Below are 22,836 nucleotides of genomic sequence, written 5' to 3' on the forward strand. Positions count from 1 at the left end.
AAAATATGGCGGGGGGTCTTTTATATACATGTACAGAGCCCACCTGTACATGTATATAGTCTTTTTGCCATGCAGAGGTTTATATTGCTGCCCAGGACGCCCCCCCCCCCTGCGCCCTGCACCCTTACAGTGACCGGAGTATGTGAGGTGTATGGGAGCAATGACGCACAGCTGCAGTGACTTCTGTCTTCTGTACTTCTAGCTCTGTGAGGAGAACGCCGGCGCGGCTTCGGGGGTGGACGCCCAGTAAGAACCTGCGTTCACCCCCTCTGGAGCTAATGGTGTCCAGTAGCCGAGGAAGCAGAGCCTATCTTTGACAAGAAGGTCTGCACCTCTCTCCTCAGTCCCTCGATGCAGGGAGCCTGTTGCCAGCAGTGCTCTCTGTGAAAAAGTAGTAATAGGTAGAAAAAAAAATCCAAACAAAAATGCTTCTAGGCAGAGAACTCTGGAGAGCTCTCTGCAGTGCACCCATCTTGCTCTGGGCACAGTGTAAAACTGAGGTCTGGAGGAGGGGCATAGAGGGAGAAGCCAGTGCACACCCAGCATCCAAAGCTTTCTTAAAATGCCCTATCTCCTGCGGAGCCCGTCTATCCCCCATGGTCCTTACCGAGTCCCAGCATCCTCAAGGACGTTAGAGAAAATATCTAGTTTCTCGTTTACAATGTTTCATCGCACCTAATTGGATACTGCCCTTAAACTGCCTCTGGAGACAGTACTATTACCATATAATCCATGCACACCCTTCCGTACAAAAAGGAAGAGGGGAAGAGATTAGTGGGTGAAAGGATCCTCAAATCAGGTGCGTCAGGGTGGGATCCCTGTGGATATTGTGGACTTAGGAGAAATAGAGTTATCAATGGTAAGTCTACCATAACTAATATTTCTCCTTCAGGATCCACAGGTTATCTACAGGATAAACATGGGGATGTCCCGGACTTCCGGTGGGCGGCCCGAACGATCCGGCTGCTCCCCTTCAGAGCTCTCCCTCCAGGCATACTCGATAGCCTAATCCAGCTGCTTAACCTGGACCAGGGACCCCACATTTACACCCGCGGGGCCCGGAGATAACAGGGAACGAAGTGGTGTGTGCCCCCGGCTCCCCCCTCCCTGCTTCACGCTGTGTGCAGTGAATGACGGCGGCCATCTTGGACCTCGTGGAGGATCGAGTCCAGGCTGCCTGAGGGATCCCGGACCGCTTACAGCATCCCGCTGTGCTCCCCGGCGGCCCGCCGGACCCCACACCGCTGACCGGCAACTCTGCTCACCCAGGTGCGTGCGGAAGTGTCCCGCCCTGCCGCCGCAGCAGCTGCGTCCCCCCTGGTCCACTGTCTGGGAACCCGGTGAGCACTGAGTCCCCTGTCCTCATTGAAGAGACGCGGACCCCTCGCCATTTCTGCACCACGCCACTGGCCTGACCCGTCGGCTAACTGACACTAGTGGCAGCGCATGCACCCTGCTGTCCCCTGCCTGTGCCTGGCGGAGAAGCGGACACAATGCACGTTCAAGGCCTCTCAGGTACCGCACTGGTCACTGCCTGAGCACTATACTTGCTGCTGTCACAGGTGGGCTCTCTTGTACCCCTGCCCCCCCCCCCCCGCTATACATGAGCCTGGATGAAGCATAATTTACCTCGGCCCCCCTGAATACATTCATCACTGTGCTTTTTCCTCTGGCCTCCTCTCTCACTCCTGTGTGGTCTGACAACTGCCTTCCTGAGGAACTGATAATCTTTTGCTATACGTCCACACCTTTCTTATTCTAAGAGTGAAGGACTTTCCTTTACCCTTGCTGAGCTACGCTTGAATCACATTTTCCACTATGGAGAAGTATGTGGCCAAAACACTCCGCACGAATAAGAATTCTCAAAATAAAAATAAGCCAGCAGCTAAAGATAAAGAGCATAGCCCTATTCAGCAGCGGTCCCCATCCTCCCCTGGTAGAAGAGACGCAGATGACCTGCCGCTTGCAGATGTCTGAGCTAGCCCATCCTCCATACAAAAGGCCAGAGAAATTTCGGATATCATCTCACCTCTCCTAGACGCAAAACTGGCGCCTTTGATGGAGGCCATCACGTCAGCGGCAGCTCAATTGACCCAACACACACAACGTTTGGCAGAGGCCGATGACCGGATCTCTGCCTTAGAGGATGATCAGCATGCAATCCAATCACAACAGCAATCGCACGACAGCACATTAGTGGCCATGACCGATAAAATCGAGGATTTAGAAAATCGCAACCGTCGAAACAACTTGCGTCTGATTGGCCTCCCAGAATCGGTCCGACAGAAAGACCTATTAGACTTGGTTACCCGCTGGCTCCCCACAACCCTTGATCTACCTCCCTCGCCCACTTCTTATCTGGTTGAATGAGCACATCGAATCAGCCCCGATAGACAATCTTCACAATCCTCCCAGTCCTGCCCTAGACCTGTAATTTTCAAGTTACTAAACTATCTTGACAAAGTGAAGATTATGGAGGCCTACCGCAGATGCTCTGACCTCCGTTATGAAGAATCTAAACTTCTACTTTTTGAAGACTTTTCTTTCCAAGTTTCAACACAACGAAGAGAATTCTCCCCTGTATGTAAAGATCTGTTTTCCAAGAACATCAGATTCGCTCTCCTTTACCCTGCAAAATTAAGAATCTTTCATGCCGGCAAACCACATTACTTTGATACTCCGGACTCTGCTCGAAACTTTCTCAAGTCTCTACCCGCATCACAGTCTGATTCTCGGATGGACGATGCTGATTGACTTTCTAAAACCAAGTATTTTTTCTTCTTTATCTTATTTCATCTCTTTTTTCTTCACCGATGGCCAGCACCCTGTTGATTATTTACATTTGGCTCTTACAGCCACTGCTGTGTGGGAATCTTTCCTACCCATTGGGGTGGCAGGGATGGCGGTAGGCTCTTCTTCCATTTTCTCTGTCAGCCCCTTTTTCTATTCATACTAAGGTTTCTGTTACATATGGATGGTTATTGCTACTGTCATATTGGGTTAAAAAATGTAAAAAAAAATTTGACTGGTGGCCAAAGTTATACCGGTTAGTGTTTTCTACATGTATCATGATGTTTTGTTATATATTTATCGTACCTCCACGTATCCCCCCCGACATACTCCTTCTGTCCTTCCCCTGCTCGCTGGGACGGGGGATTGGACTTTCGATTGTGGCTTCTCCTTCTGCGTTCTATCGGACTAGGCCGGACCCTAATGATACTGAGTCCACCTTTGATAGCTCAAAGAGGTCTCTCAAGTTTGTCTCGTGGAACGTAGAAGGCTTGAACACACCAATTAAGAGGAAAAAAGTATTGAACCACCTCAAGAAATTCCACCCCGATGTGGTGTTTCTACAAGAGACACACTGGCGCCTTACTGATCCTAAAGGACTTAGAGACACTTGGGTAGGAGACTTCAGAAGCGCCTCCTACACTACCAAGGCAAGGGGAGTACTACTCCTCTTTCGCAAATCATTGCACTATGAGATTAGGGAGGAATGGATAGACCCAGAGGGTCGATTTTTGTTTCTAAAGGTGGATATCGAGGAGGGAACGGTTTACTCTGGCGTGTATCTACGCCCCCACAGGGCCAAACGCTTCTTTTTTCTCAGACATCTTTGTTAATTTGCAGGACTGGGTGGAAGGTTCCTTGATTCTAGGGGGGGATCTTAATGTTGTTTTAGACCCACTGTTAGACGTGTCAGGTGGTCCCAGACAGTTGGGTCTGAGTAGATCCAGTCCTCCATCATTGTCCCTGATGCTGGACTCCCTACAGCTCCTAGACCCTTGGCGGTTTCTCTATCCTGACTCTAGGGAATACTCTTTCTTTTCACACCCGCATAAAATATTTTCTAGGCTGGACGACTGGCTAATATCCGCCTCTTTGATTCATAGAGCAGAAGACTCCACCAGAGCTAATATTCTTCCATCAGACCATGCTACCATCACCCTATCGATTACTTTGACCTCACCCCACTCATACTCTCATATCTGGCGGTTTCCAGAACATATGGCCCACTATGAAGACTTCAAACTCTATTTGACACAATCATATCTCAATTATGCACATGATAATGCAACACATATTGATGACATGAACCTTTTCTGGCAGGCTTCTAAGCCTGTTATTAGGGGACAAATAATCTCATATGTTGCTGCCAGGAAGAAGCAACTCCAGGAGAGGATGGCCAAGGCTTCCCTCCAGGTTGCTTCTATTTATTCTCAACTACTGGCTGACCCGTCCGAATCTAATAGAATGCTATATAAGGATGCCAAATTAGTCCATGATACCCTTTGTACTGAGCAGGCCAAATTGTTTCTTTCCTTCCAGTCCAACAAATATTTTCGTTGGGGTAACCACCCCGGAAAATTATTGGCAAACATGGTGAAGGCTCATACATCCCCTAAACATATCTCCTCTATTCGAGACACTCACTCCTCACCCGCATTGACACAGGAAACAATCAGTGACACCTTTCTGACTTTCTTTGAGACATTAAACACCCCCCCCCCCCCCCCCTCCCCTGATCAACCAGCAATTGGCATAGACTTTTTAACACTGGCTGGCCTTCCCACTCTATCGGAAGAGGACAGAGATCTCCTCACTACTCCCATCACTACAGCGGAATTAGAATCGGCCATTAAATCCTTAACCAATGGGAAATCCCCGGGTCCTGACAGATTATCGGTGGCCTATTATAAACTACTCCTACCACATATAAGTGACCACCTTCGAACATTGTACAATTCAATCTTGGCGGGCCATCCAGCGCCACCTGGCTTTAACACGGCACGGGTTATAGTCCTCCCTAAACCTAACAAAGATCACACTTTAGTCTCATCTTACCGGCGCATTTCATTATTGAACCAGGATTTTAAATTATTCACGAAGATGCTTGTTCCCACCTCCACTTGGTTCTACCTAAACTGCTCCATCCTGCTCAGACAGGATTCTTACGCAATAGGCACTCTGTACACAATGTCCGCTCTTTACTAGCGGCCATGATTAAAACTCACGGTTCACTGGAGACGGGAAACATAGTCCTGAGTTGCGATGCAGACAAGGCCTTTGATCGAGTCTCTTGGGCCCATATTGACAGAATACTTAGATTTCAGAATTTCGGCCTCGATTTTCTCCAAGTGTTTCATACCCTCTATCAAACTCCACAAGCCTTCCTCACGATTAATGGCCACAACTCCAGACTTTTTCCTACACCATGGCACCAGACAGGGCTGCCCTCCATCTCCCCTCTTATTTAACCTGGCCTTAGATCCTCTTCTTCAACACTTTCTAAAGGAAACTAGATGGCAGGGTATAAAACTAGCAGATCAAGAACTTAAATTCTCGGCATTTGCTGATGATATTTTACTTTACTTCAGCAAACCCCGGGTGGCCATACCTCACCTAATCGACATTTTAGACTCCTTTGAACAAGTATCTGGGTTCAAAATCAATTATTCTAAAAGGGAGGCCTTGGCCTTCTCTCCCTCGGCCAAAATGGGTTGGGACGACACTTTCCCATTTCTCTGGGCCACAAATCATTGTATCACCTATCTAGGTATTGTGTTCCCTAATCACCCTTCCGAACTATATTCCCTTAACTTCTCCCCATTATTCACTAGGACATATGCTGACTTCTCTAGGTAAGCCCACCTCCCACTCACGTACACAGGCAGAAGTCATTTGTATAAAATGATCAGCTTCCCGCGTTTCTTATATGTGCTTCAGATGCTTCCGCTGATCCCACCCAAAAGCATATTCACTCAATTGGATAAGGCACTATCTACATTTATTTGGGCGGGCAAACGTCTCACTGTTTAAATTACGTCAACCTCGGTCCCGTGGTGGCTTGAATTTACCGTGACTATATACCTATGCCTTAGCAGCTAATTACAGGTTTGCTTTGGACTGGATCGGTGGACAAAGCATGTATGCTAACACATATTTAGAACAATCCTTTGCACCTTCTTGGAATCTAGTATACCTATTGCACACCACTCCCAATTCCATGCCAAATAGCATAAAGGACAATATACTCATATCCTCTGCCTGTACGGCCTGGCGGTTGGTCCGCACACAGCTTAAACTATCACGACATATGTCACTATTTTTACCTCTCTGGGGTAATCCAGACTTTAAACCCCACACAATCTCTCACATATTTCATACTTGGTATGACGGAGGTCTGAAATACATCCATCATTTCTTGGACACTGAGACTTTGACCTTGCTTACACATTCACAGGTTATGGCACGTTTCCCACATTTACAAATCCCATTATATCCCTTCCTTCAAGCCTGTAGCTTTGTGCAGTAGGTTCTGTCCTTGGTACCGTTACAGGATAAATCCCACAATCTGGACAAAACCTTACATCTTGACGCAAATAGTAGCTTTTCTACAGCCTTCATACACTCACACTCTCGCACCTTACTAAACATAGAATCTGGCTCAGTGGGTCTCCTGAAATGGAGACTGGAGTTCCCAGCTCTCTCTTTGAAGTTGATTCTAGAGGCCAACACCTATATGGACAAAACATTGAGCTCAATCTCATATTCAGAAATGCATCAGAAAATCTTACATAGAGCATATGTCACCCCCAAGTTGCGAAACCTTATTGGAGCCGCCTCCTGGTCCCACTGTTTCAAATGCGCTGCTCCAGACGCAGATCTGGTTCACTGTCTATGGTCCTGCCCCAAGGTGCAGGCACTCTGGCAAGCACTTCAGTCATACATCACAACAGACCTACAGATACAGTTTAATATTACTAAGACATGGGCATTTTGGGGCATATATCCAAAATCCTCTCCTGTCAGACTGTCTAAAGGACAGCGCATTTTACTAATTAAACTAGCAGCTGCCACTAAGAAGACAATCCTCTCCCAATGGATCTCTGCTGATCCCATCCCCATCTCACTATTACACCCTAGGATCTCCCATCTTTTCCACCTTGACTGGACTAACACCACTTTACAGAAGGAAAAACTGACTGAACAAAATTTTCACATTTGGCTACCTTATGTCCTGACTCTTCCCCAGATTGTAAAAGAAGCTCTACGGAGATGCTTTAAGGATACTAAATGGTATATCTTGGAGACCCTTGATTCCACAGCCCCATTCTGATTGCATTTTTCCTAAATGTTCAACTGTCCCTATTGTTATTGTTGTCTCTTGTTGTTACGATATCTGATTGTCTCCTCTAGTGTGTCGTTCTAATCACGTCCTGGGTCTACGTGGAGCACTATTGCTATCATTATTACTATTAAGATTCTACGCATTTCTAAATGTTCTCATGTAATACATGTTGTTTCTTATTTGAATAATTTTTTGTGTTCACCTGTCAATAAAAAAACTTGAGGGGGCGTGGCCTAGCTGGCATCAAGGGAGGTCAGGGTCTTGCAGAGCTCCAGCCAGCAACCTTTTAAAAAAAGACCCCCTGGCCCAGATTTGAGGGCTGCTATCCACCTGCACAGACCCCTAAGCCCTGCTGGATCACCCTGCATTCAGAGGTCGAGGCTGCGGAATCAGGGGGGCCCTGCGCTGCCCCCTGCAGATTGCGGCCTACCTCTGTCCCTGAAGCCGGGGCCTCAATTTTCGGGTGAGGACGGGGAGCCACCGGGCCCGGAGCGGCGGCTGTACGGACTTTCCCCCCCACCTAATCAGCTCTCTGGGGGTCGGATACCCTGCCCAGCAAGCCCCTAAAGCCCCACTGAGAACCGGAGACCGGACAGCCTGCGGGAGACAGTGGCCGGGACACACAGAACGGGCGGCCGGCGGCCATCTTGTGGTTGGCGCCGCCTAAGATCTCATCTTTTGCACTGCCTCGCCGATCCCCGGCCTCTACAGGTGCCTGAAATTCGCCCCCCGACTCACTTACCCTCGTTTCACAGCTCCCCCACTCCGCTGACGGGAGATAACGGCCAGGAGAGCTCTGGAGGGACCTGGTCTCATCGACTGGCGGCGGCCATCTTGAGTTTGGCATGGCACCCATCCTGCTGCATAGCTGGAGATAGGCTGTAACAGGAGCTCCCTCTGGTGGTGGCTTCTGGATTTGCAGCTGCTCCACATTTATTCCTATAATTCTACCTGTCCACAGGTCTCCTATCTGACAACCGGAGGGGAATCATCACTATATATCATCTTGAAATACCCGATGTGATACCTCAACAACCCTGTCGTAATCTGCTGTGTCCTGCAGTTGTGGGCTCACTGAAGTGGATGTCTAGCTCTCACCACGTCACCTCAAACCTTTCGACGTATACATCACGCGGCTGTGACATTTCGGAGTGTCACATGGTGACACCGCTAACACGTTACTTCTTGTGAATTTGTCCCGTAACGACCTGACATGTCGGCTATCTTCATAGCAATGTAACTTTCCAAGACCTCTCCCACGCTGATGTGACCCCCATCGAATCACTCTCTGCGCCCTACTTTATTTCTACTTTACATATCTATCTCTGACGACCTCATATGGAAAAGTTCCTGGTGTCCACTCCAATGTCCTCAACTAGTCTTATCTCAGGCACACGCGAGGACACATCCCGCAGAAATTCTTCTGACTCCGATTGCTCCACCACCCGTTCCCGTTCCCAAAGAAAACGTACTAATACTACGACTACTAAACAGCCTAAGATGAAACCCACTGATATTGCTGCGGTTCTCGGACCTCTCCTAGACGAAAAACTGGCGGGCATCAAGGAAGCCATTGACTCCACCTTAGCCCAGCTAACTCAACACAGTGGTCGTCTAGATGAAGTTGAACAGAGGGTCTCAACATTGGAGGACGACCTACAAGCCGCACAATCTACCATACAGTCCCAGACCACAGAAATTAAAGGACTCACTGATAAACTAGATGACTTGGAGAATCGGAGCCGTCGGAATAACCTGAGGGTGGTGGGCATACCTGAGTCGATAAGGGGCCATGCACTGCTGGACCTTTTAGCCAACTGGCTACCTGACAAATTAGGTATGGATCTTCAGGGCTCTTCGTTAGCCATTGAAAGGGCACATAGGATCGGCCCTGAACGCAGAGACTCAGCCGGACGCCCTAGACCTGTTATCCTACGGATTCTAAACTACGCGGATAAAGCCAAGCTCTTAGACCATTACCGCAAGTCAGAGAGTCTCCTCTATAAGGGTGAAAGGCTGCTTATCTTCCAGGACTTCTCCACCCATGTCGCCAACAAGCGCAGAGAGTTTGCTCCGATATGCAAGCGATTGTTTGAAGACAACGTCAAGTTCTCACTATTATACCCTGCCCGTCTTCGGGTCTTTGTCAATGGGAAACCATGCTTTTTTGATGATCCGATGGCGGCAAAGGCCCATTTTGCACACCCTGACACTTGACTGTCCACCATTACTTAACGTTTGCATATCTTTATACTTGTCTTGATTAACAGGTCACACAGTGTTCGGGATATGATATAGGCATGCTATTTGCGCATGCCGGAGGCTCCACCTCCCATTGTTTCATATTTGTTAGTTTAATGTCTTTGTCTGTTTGTTTGTTTGTTTGCTCGTTCTGCCTGCTGGGATAATGTGTCTCGATCCTCCATAGGTTGGCCCCTCCTTGCTCATTGGGACGGGGGGGGGCACCATTTCACCTATACGATTTTGATATTCTGCTTTCCATCTACGGGGGTAGGATAGCATAGCTACCCATGCTACCACTCAGACCTCAACTCCGGTGACAACCCCACTTTTAGATTTTAATATAATTTCTTGGAATGTGGAGGGCCTCAACAGCCCCATTAAACGCAAGAAGGTGACTGCCCACCTTTCTCGGTTATCCCCCCAAGTCGTGTTCCTACAAGAAACACACTGGGTGCATGATTCCCCTGTGTCACTAAAAGCCCCTTGGATTGGGGAATGTATATCTGCTCCTTACACTAATAAAACCAGAGGGGTGGCCATCCTCTTTCATAGAAATCTCCAATTCTCCATCCTTAAAAAATATATTGACCCAGAGGGCAGATTTATTATCCTAGATGTCTCCATTGATAGTGTGATATATACTTTTTTGAATTTATATGCACCCACCGGATCTAACAATCTCTTCTTTGCAGATATCCTTCAAAGAGTTCTGTCCTGGGGCGGCAAAAACTTAATCCTAGGGGGAGATTTCAATACGGTCGTTGATCCATCCATGGATAGATCGGGGGTGAGTACCAAAAAACCCGGATCCTCCTCTACTCTGCTTTCCTCTCTTTGCTCTCAACTTACCTTACTAGACCCTTGGCGTACACACCATCCCCTCCAACGGGATTATTCTTTCTATTCACACCCGCACTTCACCCACTCTCGCATTGACTATTTATTTTTGTCTAAACACCTTTTCTTTAAAGTCACCCACACCTCAATCAAGGACATCATTATTTCAGACCACGCCCCCATCACCCTGTCCCTACATTTATCCCTACCCCAGAACATTTCTAAATGTTGGAGATTCCCAGCATATCTCATACACTCAGAGGATTTCTTATTACATCTCAAACATTCCTGGCATAATTATACTACTGACAACTTAGATCAAGTATCTAACACTCCACTCTTTTGGGGGGCCTCTAAGGCAGTCCTTCGAGGCCATATTATTTCCTATGTTAATTCTAAGCGTAAGAAATTCAACACCAAATTGCAGGAACTTAGCGCAGCTCTCACACTCGCATATCGCACTTACAAACAATGCGACGATCCTACTCATAGAGAAACGTACCTCATGGCAAAACAAATCTATGATACCTTTCTCACCGAACAGGCCCAGATCAGCTATGATTACGGCAGAAACAGATTCCATAGGTGGGGAAACAAGTCTGGCAGACTATTGGCCAACTTGGTTAGGGGGCCCCGAAACAAAACATGGGTTAACTCATTGCACAGCTCTGGAGGTGTTCTTTCTGATCCCACTGACATTTGCTCGGCCTTTATGAGGTTCTACAAATCCTTATATACTGCCGACACGGATAACGCAACTGATGGTCAGTTATTCCTGGCGGAGGCGCAGTTACCAAGGCTAGAAGTGGAAGAAAGGGACTCACTGGATGCTCCCATAACCGATGACGAGGTACGGGCCACCATTAAGTCCTTACCCAATGGAAAGAGCCCTGGCCCTGACGGCTTCAGTGCCGAATTTTATAAGATGCTAGATGCCGATATACTCCCTACACTAACACGATTATATAACCACATCCTAACAACAGGAGAGACTCCCCTTCGTTTTAACGAAGCTAAGCTTATAGTACTCGCAAAGCCGGGCAAAGACCCTGCCCAAGTAGGGTCATACCGTCCCATTTCACTCCTCAATCAGGACTTTAAAATATTGACCAAAATCATAGCTAATAGGTTGCAAGCCTACCTACCCCGCCTTATCTCACCCGCGCAGATGGGGTTTGTCAAGGGTAGACAATCCACACGAGGAGTGCGGGCGGCCCTGACTGCGATTTCTCATACCCGCTTCAATCAGGCCAAAAACAACATCATTGTGAATTTGGACGCAGAGAAGGCGTTTGATAAAATTGCCTGGCCTCACCTATCCCGAGGACTTGCCCACCAGGGATTCGGCACAGCGTTTTGCAACTTAGTACAGACCTTGTACAATAACCCAGTGGCACAGGTCTTAGTCAACAATGTGGCATCTCCACCCTTCACGTTGGAAAGAGGCACTAGACAAGGATGCCCCTCATCCCCCCTCCTTTTTGATCTGGCATTAGAACCTCTTATACGCCACATTCTGCTACACCCAAACTATGGGGGCATCGAGGTGGGTACACAGGAATTACGGGTGGTGGCATTCGCAGATGACCTCCTCCTTTTTATGTCAGACCCTCACCGTACGATCCCACAGCTGATTGCTGTGATTGACCGTTTCTCCTCTTTTGCAGGGTTTTCCATTAATTACAATAAGTCGGAGGCACTAGCCATATACGGACAGGCGAGATTGGGTTGGGGGACCACTTTTCCCTTTAAATGGGCGAATACACATATTACCTATCTAGGCGTTGCACTCCCTACCCACCCCTGCCACCTGTATAGGCTTAATATCACCCCGGTCCTCCATAAGATTAGAACCGAACTTGGTCTCTGGCAATCCCTCCCCCTTAACATGCTAGGGAGATGTAACCTATTTAAGATGGCCAGCTTCCCAAAACTCCTCTATGTTCTACAGATGACCCCCCTTCTATTATCCAAGTCGGATATATCTTCTCTGAATACCTCTATCTCCAGATACATCTGGGCTGGCAAACGTCCAAGGATTAGCATGAAAAAATTGTCCCAGACGGTATATAGGGGAGGAATCAACCTACCTGATGTTAAACAATACAATCTTGCGTGCCTCCTCCGCATTGCTATGGACTGGCTTGGAGACAATAATTACTACACGGACTCCAACCTAGACTCTCAACTCTGCGCCCCCTTATCCCTTAGTTATCTTCTTCATGCCAAACCCTCCAAGTTGGCGCTACATATCACCACTAATTCATTACTACTCCCCATAATACAGGCGTGGCAAATGACGAGGAAATCTCTCAAACTTCAGCACTTGTGCTCACTCTCGATGCCCTTTATAGGCAACCTGGAGTTTCAGGAAGGAGAGGCTCTACAACCTTTCATTGCCTGGCACTCTCTTGGTATCCGCAACCTACGCAACTTGCTTAATCCCTCCCGGGTCCCGCTGTCTTTCGCAGAGGCACAAGAAAAATATGGCCTGCCCCCTCACAACGAGTTTGCCTACTTCCAGGCAATACATTATCTTAAAAATGTACTCTCGAGATTGACAGGGAATGATTTTCTTAACTCTCTAGATACATTACTCCAATCAACATGCTACTCTATATCAACCATTTATACTCGTATTCGTCATGAACTCATCCCTGACACGGACCTTCCAGAGCTGTCCCAATGGTCCTCCCACATTTCAACGGTAACCCCTGAATCCCTCCTAAATCACTTTCAACTCACCCTAAAACTTATCCCTGCAAGCTCCTATCAAGAGATGGCCTATAAAATGCTCCATAGGGCATACATCTCACCTAAACGCCGATATTTGATGGGCATCTCAGAAGACAGCAAATGCACTAAATGCTCAATGGAGGGGGCCGACCTCTTCCATTGTTTCTGGGACTGTGCTCTGGTGTCACGGTTTTGGCATGAGGTACATCATTATGGAACCACCTCCTTAGGCATATCCTTTAGTTGCACTGTTTCTTGGGCATTGTTTGGATGTTTGACCGACCAGCCAGACATCCCCAGGTCTAACAAAAAACTACTTATGATATTGTCTGCGGCTGGCAGGAAGGCAATCCTACAACAATGGATCCACAACATACCTCCTAATCTTTCGATGGTGACCTCTAGATTATTTTTTCTATTCACCATGGACTGGCTGGAGGCCTCTATCCATAAGGAGAGGCTCACCCCTGCCCTGTTCCAATGCTGGGACACATACATTTTGACACTCCCCCTACACACTAAACAAGCCATTGATAAATGCTTTCAATCTACCTCATGGTACCTCCTCCACACATTAGCCCAACCTAACCCCTTGAACATCTGATTTGCCCTCTCTCCTCTCCTTTTTCCGGACCCCTCCTCCGCTCCGTTCTATTTTCAATAGTCTACCGGGTTGACTAGAAATATGGACCCTCGATATGGGAAGACTGCTCTGTGGATGGATCAACGGCCCGTGTCCCATAGTAGGCATTACATGTTAGTTTATTTTCTTATGTTCTAGATATTATGTATATGTTTAGGGAATTCGAAATACTCTGTCCATACTGGCGGAGAACCGATGTTTAAACCACCTCTTTTCATCTATAGTCTGCGACACTTGGAGAACTAAAGCACGTTCTCAATTCCCTGATATCCTTAGTTATACATAAGTTACCTTTCTTGGAAGGGTACGAAGGTTTTATGTAGAGAAAAGTTTGAAAATAGGTTTGGATCTCTACCAGGTTTTATATGAGACTGAATAATCTGTAACTTCCTGTCTTTTGTCTAGAGGCTTATATATAGCGCATATTATGTTGTACAATGCCAACTATATATTCCATTCGATGTCTCGAAATGCTATATATCTACTCTGTATGGTATGAGATTATAATAAAAACAATTTGAAAAAAAAAAAAAAAACTTTTGAAAAAATAATAATTGGGATGTCCCAAAGCAAATTTAGTGGTGGGGACGCTCCCGATTGGATAGGAGAATCCTTCGCCCAAATTCAGCGTCCTGAGAGGCAAAGGTATCAAAGGCATAATGTCTAATGAATGTGTTAATGGAAGACCATGTAGCTGCTTTACATATCTGTTCAGCTTAAGCACCACGTTGCGCTGCCCATGACGGATCTACCTTACGAGTAGAGAGAGCAGAGACATTAGCCGGAACAGGGAGATCAACTTGAGAATATGCTTCTGAAGTAGTCATCCGAAGCCACATCGCCAGTGTCCGTTTGTCAGCAGGCCATCCTCTCTCGTGAAATCCGTAGAGAACAAAGAGTGTGTCTTTCTGATGGCACTGGTACGTACGATCCATGTAGCTCTTTAAAGGCACGGACTACGTCCAATGATGCATCTCCCACAGAAAGGTACGGCCCTTGGAAGGTCGAGACAACAACTTCTTCGTTAAGGTGGAATTTAGACACCACCTTTGGAAGATTTGGTTCTAAGAACCGCTCTATCTGGATGAAAAATCAGAAAAGGAGGGCGACATAATAATGCCCCTAAATCTGAAACTCTTCTAGCTGAACCAATAACCAGTAGAAAGAGAGCTTTAGCTGTCAATCATTTAAGATCCACTTGCTTTAGTGGTTCAAATGGAGCAACTTGAAGCGCCTTTAGGACTAAACCTAAATCCCAAGGCACTGCAGGAGGAACAAAGGGAGGTTGGATGTGAAGCACTCCTTGGAAGAAAGTGCAAACATCCTGTAGGTTAGCAATTCTCTTCTGGAACCATACAGTCAACGCTGACACCTGCATTGTCAAGGAAGCCACCCGTAAACCTTTGTCCATTACTGCTTGAAGGAATGCTAGGACTCTGGAAACTCTGAAAGACCTAAGATCAAATTTCCGGTCACTGTACTATTGAATATAGGCTTGCCATATTTGGTGATAAATGCGAGCTGAGGATAATTTTCTTGCTTTGAGCATTGTTTGTATTACCTGTTGAGAGAATCCTCTTGCTTTCAGAATGGAAGTCTCAAGAGCCACGCTGTCAAAGACAGTCGATCCAGGTGCTTGTAATAGCAAGGACCCTGTGACAGTAGATCTGGACGTTGAGGGAGTAGGGATGGAGCATCCATCAAAGGCCTCTGCAGATCTGTATACCAATGTCTTCTGAGCCGAACCAAGCCAGAGCTATTAGTATCATGGCGCCCTTTTCTTGTTTTACCTTTCACATAACCCTAGGTTACAGGGCGATCGATGGAAACACATAGGCCAGACAAAATTCCCATCTCACTGACAAGGCATCCACTAAGGTTACTCTGGGATACTTTGTTCTTGACCCGTACGCGGGAACTTTGTTGTTTTGACGGGGACGCCATGAGATCTATCTCCGGTAACTCCCACTTTTCTACCAGAGTCTGGAAGACCTTGGGGTATAAAGCCTATTTGTTTGCATAAATGGCGTGTCGACAGAAAATCTGCTTCCCAGTTTAGGACTCCCGGAATAAACACTGCGGACAAGGCTGGATGGTGAGGTTTTGCCCACTTTAACGTACAGCTTACCTCCATCATTGCTTTTTGGCTGTGAGTTCCTACTTGATGATTGAGGTACGCTACTGCAGTTGCATTGTCCGAGTGAATTTGAACTGGTTTCCCCTGAAGAATGTCCTTTGCCTGAATGAGTGTTATGTAAATGGCCTGAAGTTCCAAATATATTTATTGGCAGGCAGCTTTCTTCCTTGGTCCACTGTCCTTGGAAGCAACTTCTTCCTGATACTGCTCCCCAGCCCTGAAGACTGGCATCTGTTGTCAGAATTTCCCAATCTGATATCTAAAAGGGTCTCCCTTTGTCCAGATGGGATATCTGTAGCCACCAGGCTAATGACCTCCTTACTTCCAGAGGAAGGACCATAGTCTGCATTTTTACTGTCTGATGAAAACCATTCCATTTGGAAAGAATCAGACATTGCAGCGGCCTCGCGTGGAACTGAACATACTCCACCATGTCGAATGTCGACACCATCAATCCCATCACACGCATTGCTGCGTGAATGGATACCCTTTGACTGTGTACCAGCTTCAGAATCCTTGACTAAATTTTGGATATTTTGTTCAGAGGTAAAATTACTCTCTGAAGACCCAAATCCAACACAGCCCCCAAGTGGGTCATCTATTGAGACAGAACCAGGGACGACTTTGCCCAATTTATAAGCCAACCGTTTCTTTGCAAACAAGCTATTGTCTGTTACAGAGGACACTGAAGCAATTCCTGAGATTGTGCCAGGATTAATAAAGCATCAAGGTATGGAAAAAATCCCTTTCGTCTGCTGATGGAGATAAGCTGCCATTACCACCATAATTTTGGTGAATACTCTGGGAGCTGTGGCCAGTCCAAATGGTAGGGCCTGAAACTGAAAATGTTGCTGGAGGATAACAAACCTAAGATAGCGCTGATGGGACAGTGATAAGAACATGTAGGTAATCATCCAGGATATCCAGGGATACCATAAAATCCTCTGGCTCCATGGCCAAAATAATGGAACTTAAAGTCTCCATATGAAACCGAGGCACTGAAATGTACTTGTTCAGCACTTTGAGACCGAGTATGGGCTGGAACGACCCATTTGGCTTCTGGATTAGAAACAGGTTGGAATAAAAACCTTGTCCTCATTGTGCAGGAGGAACTGGAATTATCACTCCTGACTGAAGCAACTTCTGAACTGCCTCTTGCAAAGCCCTGGCCTTCGTTTCCACTGAAGACAGGCTGGTACAAAAAACCTTTGAGGAGGTTGTTTCTTGATGGCAAACGTATAACAGTGAGATACCGCTTTTTGCACCCGGGCATCCGTGGTGGACTCCTGCCAGATCTGTGCAAAATAAAGAAGTCGTGCTCCCACCCTGGGATCCCCCAGGTGGAGGCCAACACCATCAGGCTGATGGCTCATCTTCTGACTTGGAAGCCGGTCCTCTGGTAGCCCAATGCTTTTTAGTCTTACCAGACTTGTCAGATTGAGACTGTTTGCCATATCCTTTTCCTTTTGCTGTTCCTGGAGTCCCAATGTGTCGAAAAGCTGGAAATCTAAGCTTGGATTTGTGTGTGGAAGGAAACTTCACTTTCTTGGAGTCTGCTTCCGATTCTAAAATACTGTTTAATTCTTTACCAAAAAGAATATTTCCAGTAAAAGGCAAAGACTCTAGAACCTTCTTAGATTCTGAGTCAGCTTTCCATGGGGGTAATTCAGACATGATCGCTGCTGCAAATTTGTTAGCAGTTGGGCAAAACCATGTGCACTGCAGGTAGGGCGGATATAACATGTTGAGAGAGAGTTAGATTTGGGTGGGTTATTTTGTTTCTTTGAAGAGTTAATACTGGCTGCTTTGTTTTTACACTGATTGTAATTTAGATTGCAGATTGAACACACCACACCCAAATTTAACTCTCTATGCACATGTTATATCTGCCCACCCTGCAGTGCACATGGTTTTGCCCAACTGTTAGCAAATTTGCTGCTACGATCAAGTCTAAATTACCCATGTATGTAGCCAAACTGCTCTGCGAGCTGCTACTGCTGAAGCTGATGCTTGAGAGGCAATTGTACCCATATCCAAGGCTGCTTCTGCCATAAAAATAGCTGCCTGTTTAATATGTGCAATATGGGATTTTTGCTCTCTAGATGCCACTGAAAGATCATCCTCCAATGCATCAGCCCACTGCTTTTGCCATCCAGGATGAAGCTATGGCTGGTCTTTCGATTGCTCTAGACAAGGAGAGAATGGTTTTTAAAAAAACATCTATTTTCCTATCCGTGACATCATTTAATGATGTTGATGGCAGAGATAAAGTAGATTTTCACACAAACTGAATGACATGCGTATCTACTTTGGGAGCCACCTCCCTTTTTAAACAGTCCCCAGCCGGAAGAGGATAATTGGAATTCCATTTCTTTGGAATTCTAAACTTCTTACTTGTTGTTACCCAAGCCTCTTGCATAATTTCCGTCAGCTTTTCTGACCCAGGAGAATCAGTCCTAACTGTTTTGGATGTTTAAACACAGGTGCCTTAGATTTTAACAAAGTCTCTGCTGCTTCCTCTAAGGATAGAATGGCTTTCATAACACTAATTAGCTCAGGTATGTCCACCTAGCTGAGACCTTCCTCCTCGCCTCTCTGCATACAGACCCGGAATGCAATGACTCGTCATCTGAAACATGTGTAGTTTGTGAAGATGTTATATCATGTCTATGTGATTTACTTACCACTGGCCTTTCCGCCAGTTTTTGTTGAAAGACTGCAGATTCCTGTACTGGATGTGATAAACCACAGGGGGAATGTTGCATGTAAGGGTTAATAGGGTAACCTATACCTGGTATAGGAGCTAGCATTATCCGCTCAGCTATACTGGATAAGGTCTGTGCAAAAGTAGCCCATGGGGGTTAAACTTGAACCTGTGCCTGCCTCGGATTATTCAGGAGGCTTTGGTGAAAGCTAAAACAGTTTGCACATAATCCATTTTGAACCAGATCCTGAGAGGATAACCCTGCTTTGCAAGACAAACATGAAATGAGTGTTGGTCCTGCTGTGGAGAGTGTTCACCATTGCCTCTCTTAGACATGATAAATAAATCACCTGTACAGTGTTAACTACACAATTTGTGACTGCAATCACTTTAAAACTTGTTAAAAAGTGACATACAATCCGATCCCTCCCTGCTTTGCACCAGCATTGAGGATCAGAATACACAGAAACTGACAGAAAATAGTAGAGTCAGCAATCACACTAGCAATCAGTTACAGGTTATATATTAGTATAATAAGCAACATGAGCACATAAACAACTACAGATACATTTCAAGTATGTAGGAGAAACATATTACTGCATTACCTTATATAGAACTTTAAACGTATTCAGTCGCACAGCGAAAGAAACAGCAATAGTTTGCAGACTCGTATGCATCAGGCACTTATCCAACTATTCGGACTCAATGGTAGATAGAGACTTAGTGCTGTATCATCCGGCTCAGGAAAGTGGGGTACAGGGAGCATTCACCCTGCTTCCAAGATCTATCAATACGTTAGTGAACGCTGAGTATATCTAGACGCTATTAGTGTACACAGCCGTCCGTGTAGCTACAGTGAACACAGACACCCAAGTGAACACTGACACACCAGTCATACAGCTGCCTATGCTGCAACAGGGTCCTTTTAGATACACAGCGTCTCAGACGGAAGTGGGAACACAGTTCATGGCGGGAAACTCGGAGGAAACTGGTCATGAACCAGGGGGGAGGGGCAACCAAGGGAGCGTCTTTCTCCCCACTGCTGACATCAACCCTAGGGTTCGCAGCCTCATACTACCCCCCCTGGAGCCTATGATCCCTGAGGCCTAGCGCTGGTGCACCCGAGGTGGCAGCCTCATCAGCGACTGTTCGGTAGTCTCCATCCCGAAACAGTGTGGCTGTCTCTCACTTTTCACCTACTAAGCGGAACAGATGCCTTACCTTCCCACCGTGCTACGGCCACAGCCTGGTAATGTTTGATAGACTTGCTAGTACATCCTTCACAGACGTCTGCCGAAACAGCACTGTACACGCGGGTAAGCATTTTCGCAACCCGGCGAGGAGTTGTTGGAGTGACTCTTTTTAAGGTACGGCGTATAAGACGCTTTTTAGATAGATCGCTCAAAAAAAAAAAAAAAATAGCGAGACTATAAGAATAAAATAATAAAAAGCTTATAGCTGCTAAAAGCAGCAGTCCATTGACCATGGTCCGGCTCCTGCCATACCAAACAAAATACTGAATTGCCTGAGCCAGGAGGCGGAATATAGGGGACTGGCACGTTGCATTCTGGGAGGCCGAAAGCTTTGATCGTTGGTGCCAATCTGTTGTTGCTTATCCTGTGGATAACCTGTGGACCCTGCAGGAGAAAATGTTGTGAAATTTTGAAAGTCAAATGTTTAAAGGAGTTTAATGTGACGTTTGAAAATTATGTCAGGATCTTCATGGATGGTCCAATTTTAATGGTACGAGTTGGAATACTTGTAGCTGCTGAACAGCTTCCTCCTTGCAGTATGTGATATTCTCCACATAGAGGCAGCTATTGAACATTCACAATCTACAAAGCACTCTTCATCCATAACAATAGTGGATACATTCTCCTCTTGTATAGACAACATCCATGATGATTATCATCATGTAAATCTGCCTAATATCAATGATGATGGTGCGGAGCATGACACAGGTACAACTGAATCAGCAGGTGATGCCACAGCTGAAGATTTGGACATGCACTTAACCATACAGCCTGCATGTGCTCTCTCTGCAACTGGGTATAAGGGGATACAGTCTGAAGACAAATTAGCGATGACACCCTGGACGCTCTGTTTTTTAATTCCATTTTTTTAATTTCAATCCTTAAAAAAATACATGATCTCCAGGATTGTAGCACCGGAATCCCTAAAACCAAGGTTTTGTAAACATTTGTGGAATGGAGTCCCTAGACATGTGAGCGTGTTGAACAAGTAAGTTTTGTGTGAACAGTATAGAGAGTAGATAATTGGTTGGGATCCGGTCTGAAGATCGACAGTGTCTAGGTCGACAATGTTTAGGTCGACCACTATAGGTCGACAGTCACTAGGTCGACATGGATGGAAGGTCGACAGGGTTTCTAGGTCGACAGGTCTAAAGGTCGACATGAGTTTTTCACATTTTTTTTCTTTTTTTGAATTTTTTCATACTTAACGATCCACGTAGACTACGATTGGAACGGTAAAGTGTGCCGAGCGAAGCGGTAGCGGAGCGAAGGCACCATGCCCGAAGCATGGCGAGCGAAGCGAGCCATGCGAGGGGACACGGTGCACTAATTTGGGATCCCGGTCACTCTACGAAGAAAACGACACCAAAAAAAAATAAAAATCCTCATGTCGACCTTTAGACCTGTCGACCTAGCACATGTCGACCTAGAAACCCTGTCGACCTTCCATCCATGTCGACCTATAGTGGTCGACCTAAACATTGTCGACCTAGACACTGTCGATTTGATGAACCACACCCAATTGGTTATACTTATGGTGGTTATGCGAGTGGTTCTGGAATTTGAGAAGCTTGCCTGAAGAGATATATTTTAGGGAATGCTTAAATGTTTGAAAACTAGAATAATGTCTTCTTGTGCGTGGGAAGGCATTCTCCAGAGTGGGTGTAGTCTGAGAAAAGTCTTGTAAACGTGAATGGGAGCATGAGTGGAGATGAGAAACGAAAATCTTGCACAGAGTGGAGTAGCTGAGCTGGAAGATATTTTGAGATAAGCGAAGAGTTATAGTTTGATTGATTGCCTTATGTAAGTAGTAGTATTTTAGGCCTATATTGAAATCTGTAAAATGCTGGCAGTTATGCAAGGACTGAACGATAGTTAGCAGTAGTAGATCGTTTGGTGAGGAAGATCAGTCTAGCTTCTGCATTCAAAATGGACTGAAGTAAAAATAAAATAATAATAATATTAATAAGAGATTGCTGCTTTAACTGTGCCTAATACAGTGAAATGCATATATTAGCCACAGTATTTGCTAACACTCTTTGCATTGGGCTATGTCTGTTACCTGTGGCAACCTAAAACAGTACAGAGGCCACACTGTTCTGCCCACCAGGGGCTGCCAATTACTCTGAATCTTAGCAGTAAGTTTAAGTAAAAGTACATTTAATAAATGTACACCTATAACAACATTGTATGCCTTTTAAATAAGCATTATAAATAATAACAAACATTAATGACAAAGTATTAAAGAGTTGGAGGCTGCTAGTGAAGGCTCGGAGGGCTGCCAGTTTCCCATCACTATCTTGGCCCTTTCTGAAATGCTCACATATCATGACCCTACCTAATAATGTCATAGTTTGTCTCAAGGTCATAGAACCTTATGAACGTGTTCACTGAGGACCACGTAGCCGCCTTGCACAATTGTTCAAGGGTCGCACCACGGCGGGCCACCCAAGAAGGTGCAATAGACCGAGTAGAATGGGCTTTGATGGTAGCAGGAGCTGTAAGGCCAGCCTGTACATAAGCATGTGCAATCACCATTCTAATCCACTCTGGCCAAGGTCTGCTTGTTAGTAGGCATGCCACGATTGTGAAAACCAAACAGTACAAAGAGAGAATCAGACTTCCTAACGAAGGCTGTCCTCTTCACATAGATACGGAGAGCCCGTACCACATCCAAAGACCTCTCTTTAGAAGACAATTCAGGAGAAACAAAAGCCGTAACCACAATCTCCTGGTTAAGGCAGAAAGACACCACCTTAGGTAGATAACTAGGGCGTGGTCTAAGAACCGCCCAGTAACAGTAAAAAATCAGATAGGGGGACCTACAAGACAAGACACCCAAATCTGATACCAGTCTAGCAGAGGCAATAGCCAGCAGAAACAAGACCTTAAAAGAAAGCCACTTAAGGTTAGCAGATTCAAGAGGTTCAAACGGAGACTCTTGCAAGGCCTCCAGAACCACCGACAAATCCCAAGGAGCCACAGGTGGGACATAGGGAGGTTGAAACACCCTGAGTGAATGTATGAACATCAGGCAGAGTCGCAATTTTTCTATGAAACCATACCAACAAGGCAGAAATATGAACCTTGAGGGAGGCCAGCCGAAGGCCCAAGTCCAGGCCCTGTTGTAGAAAGTCCAAAAATTAGGCT

General features: G+C 46.1%; 1 protein-coding gene across 2 annotated transcripts in view; it reads right to left on the minus strand.

Annotated features, from left to right (window-relative positions):
- The window catches only part of STXBP3 (syntaxin binding protein 3), a 273,208-nt gene that overhangs the window by 205,482 nt on the left and 44,890 nt on the right, over nucleotides 1-22,836 (minus strand). Inside the window, exon 1 of one of the 2 annotated variants that reach the window (XM_063940159.1) lies at nucleotides 7,875-7,994. The exons of the other annotated variant lie outside the window; for it this stretch is intronic. Coding sequence (XP_063796229.1) covers nucleotides 7,875-7,988 — 114 coding nt within the window. The 5' untranslated portion in view covers nucleotides 7,989-7,994. Of the gene's footprint in view, nucleotides 1-7,874; nucleotides 7,995-22,836 lie in introns of those variants that run through there. 2 annotated transcript variants of the gene reach the window in all.

The sequence above is a fragment of the Pseudophryne corroboree genome, chromosome 9 (genome assembly GCF_028390025.1).
Source record: "Pseudophryne corroboree isolate aPseCor3 chromosome 9, aPseCor3.hap2, whole genome shotgun sequence".
In the NCBI taxonomy this organism is placed as follows: Eukaryota; Metazoa; Chordata; class Amphibia; order Anura; family Myobatrachidae; genus Pseudophryne; species Pseudophryne corroboree.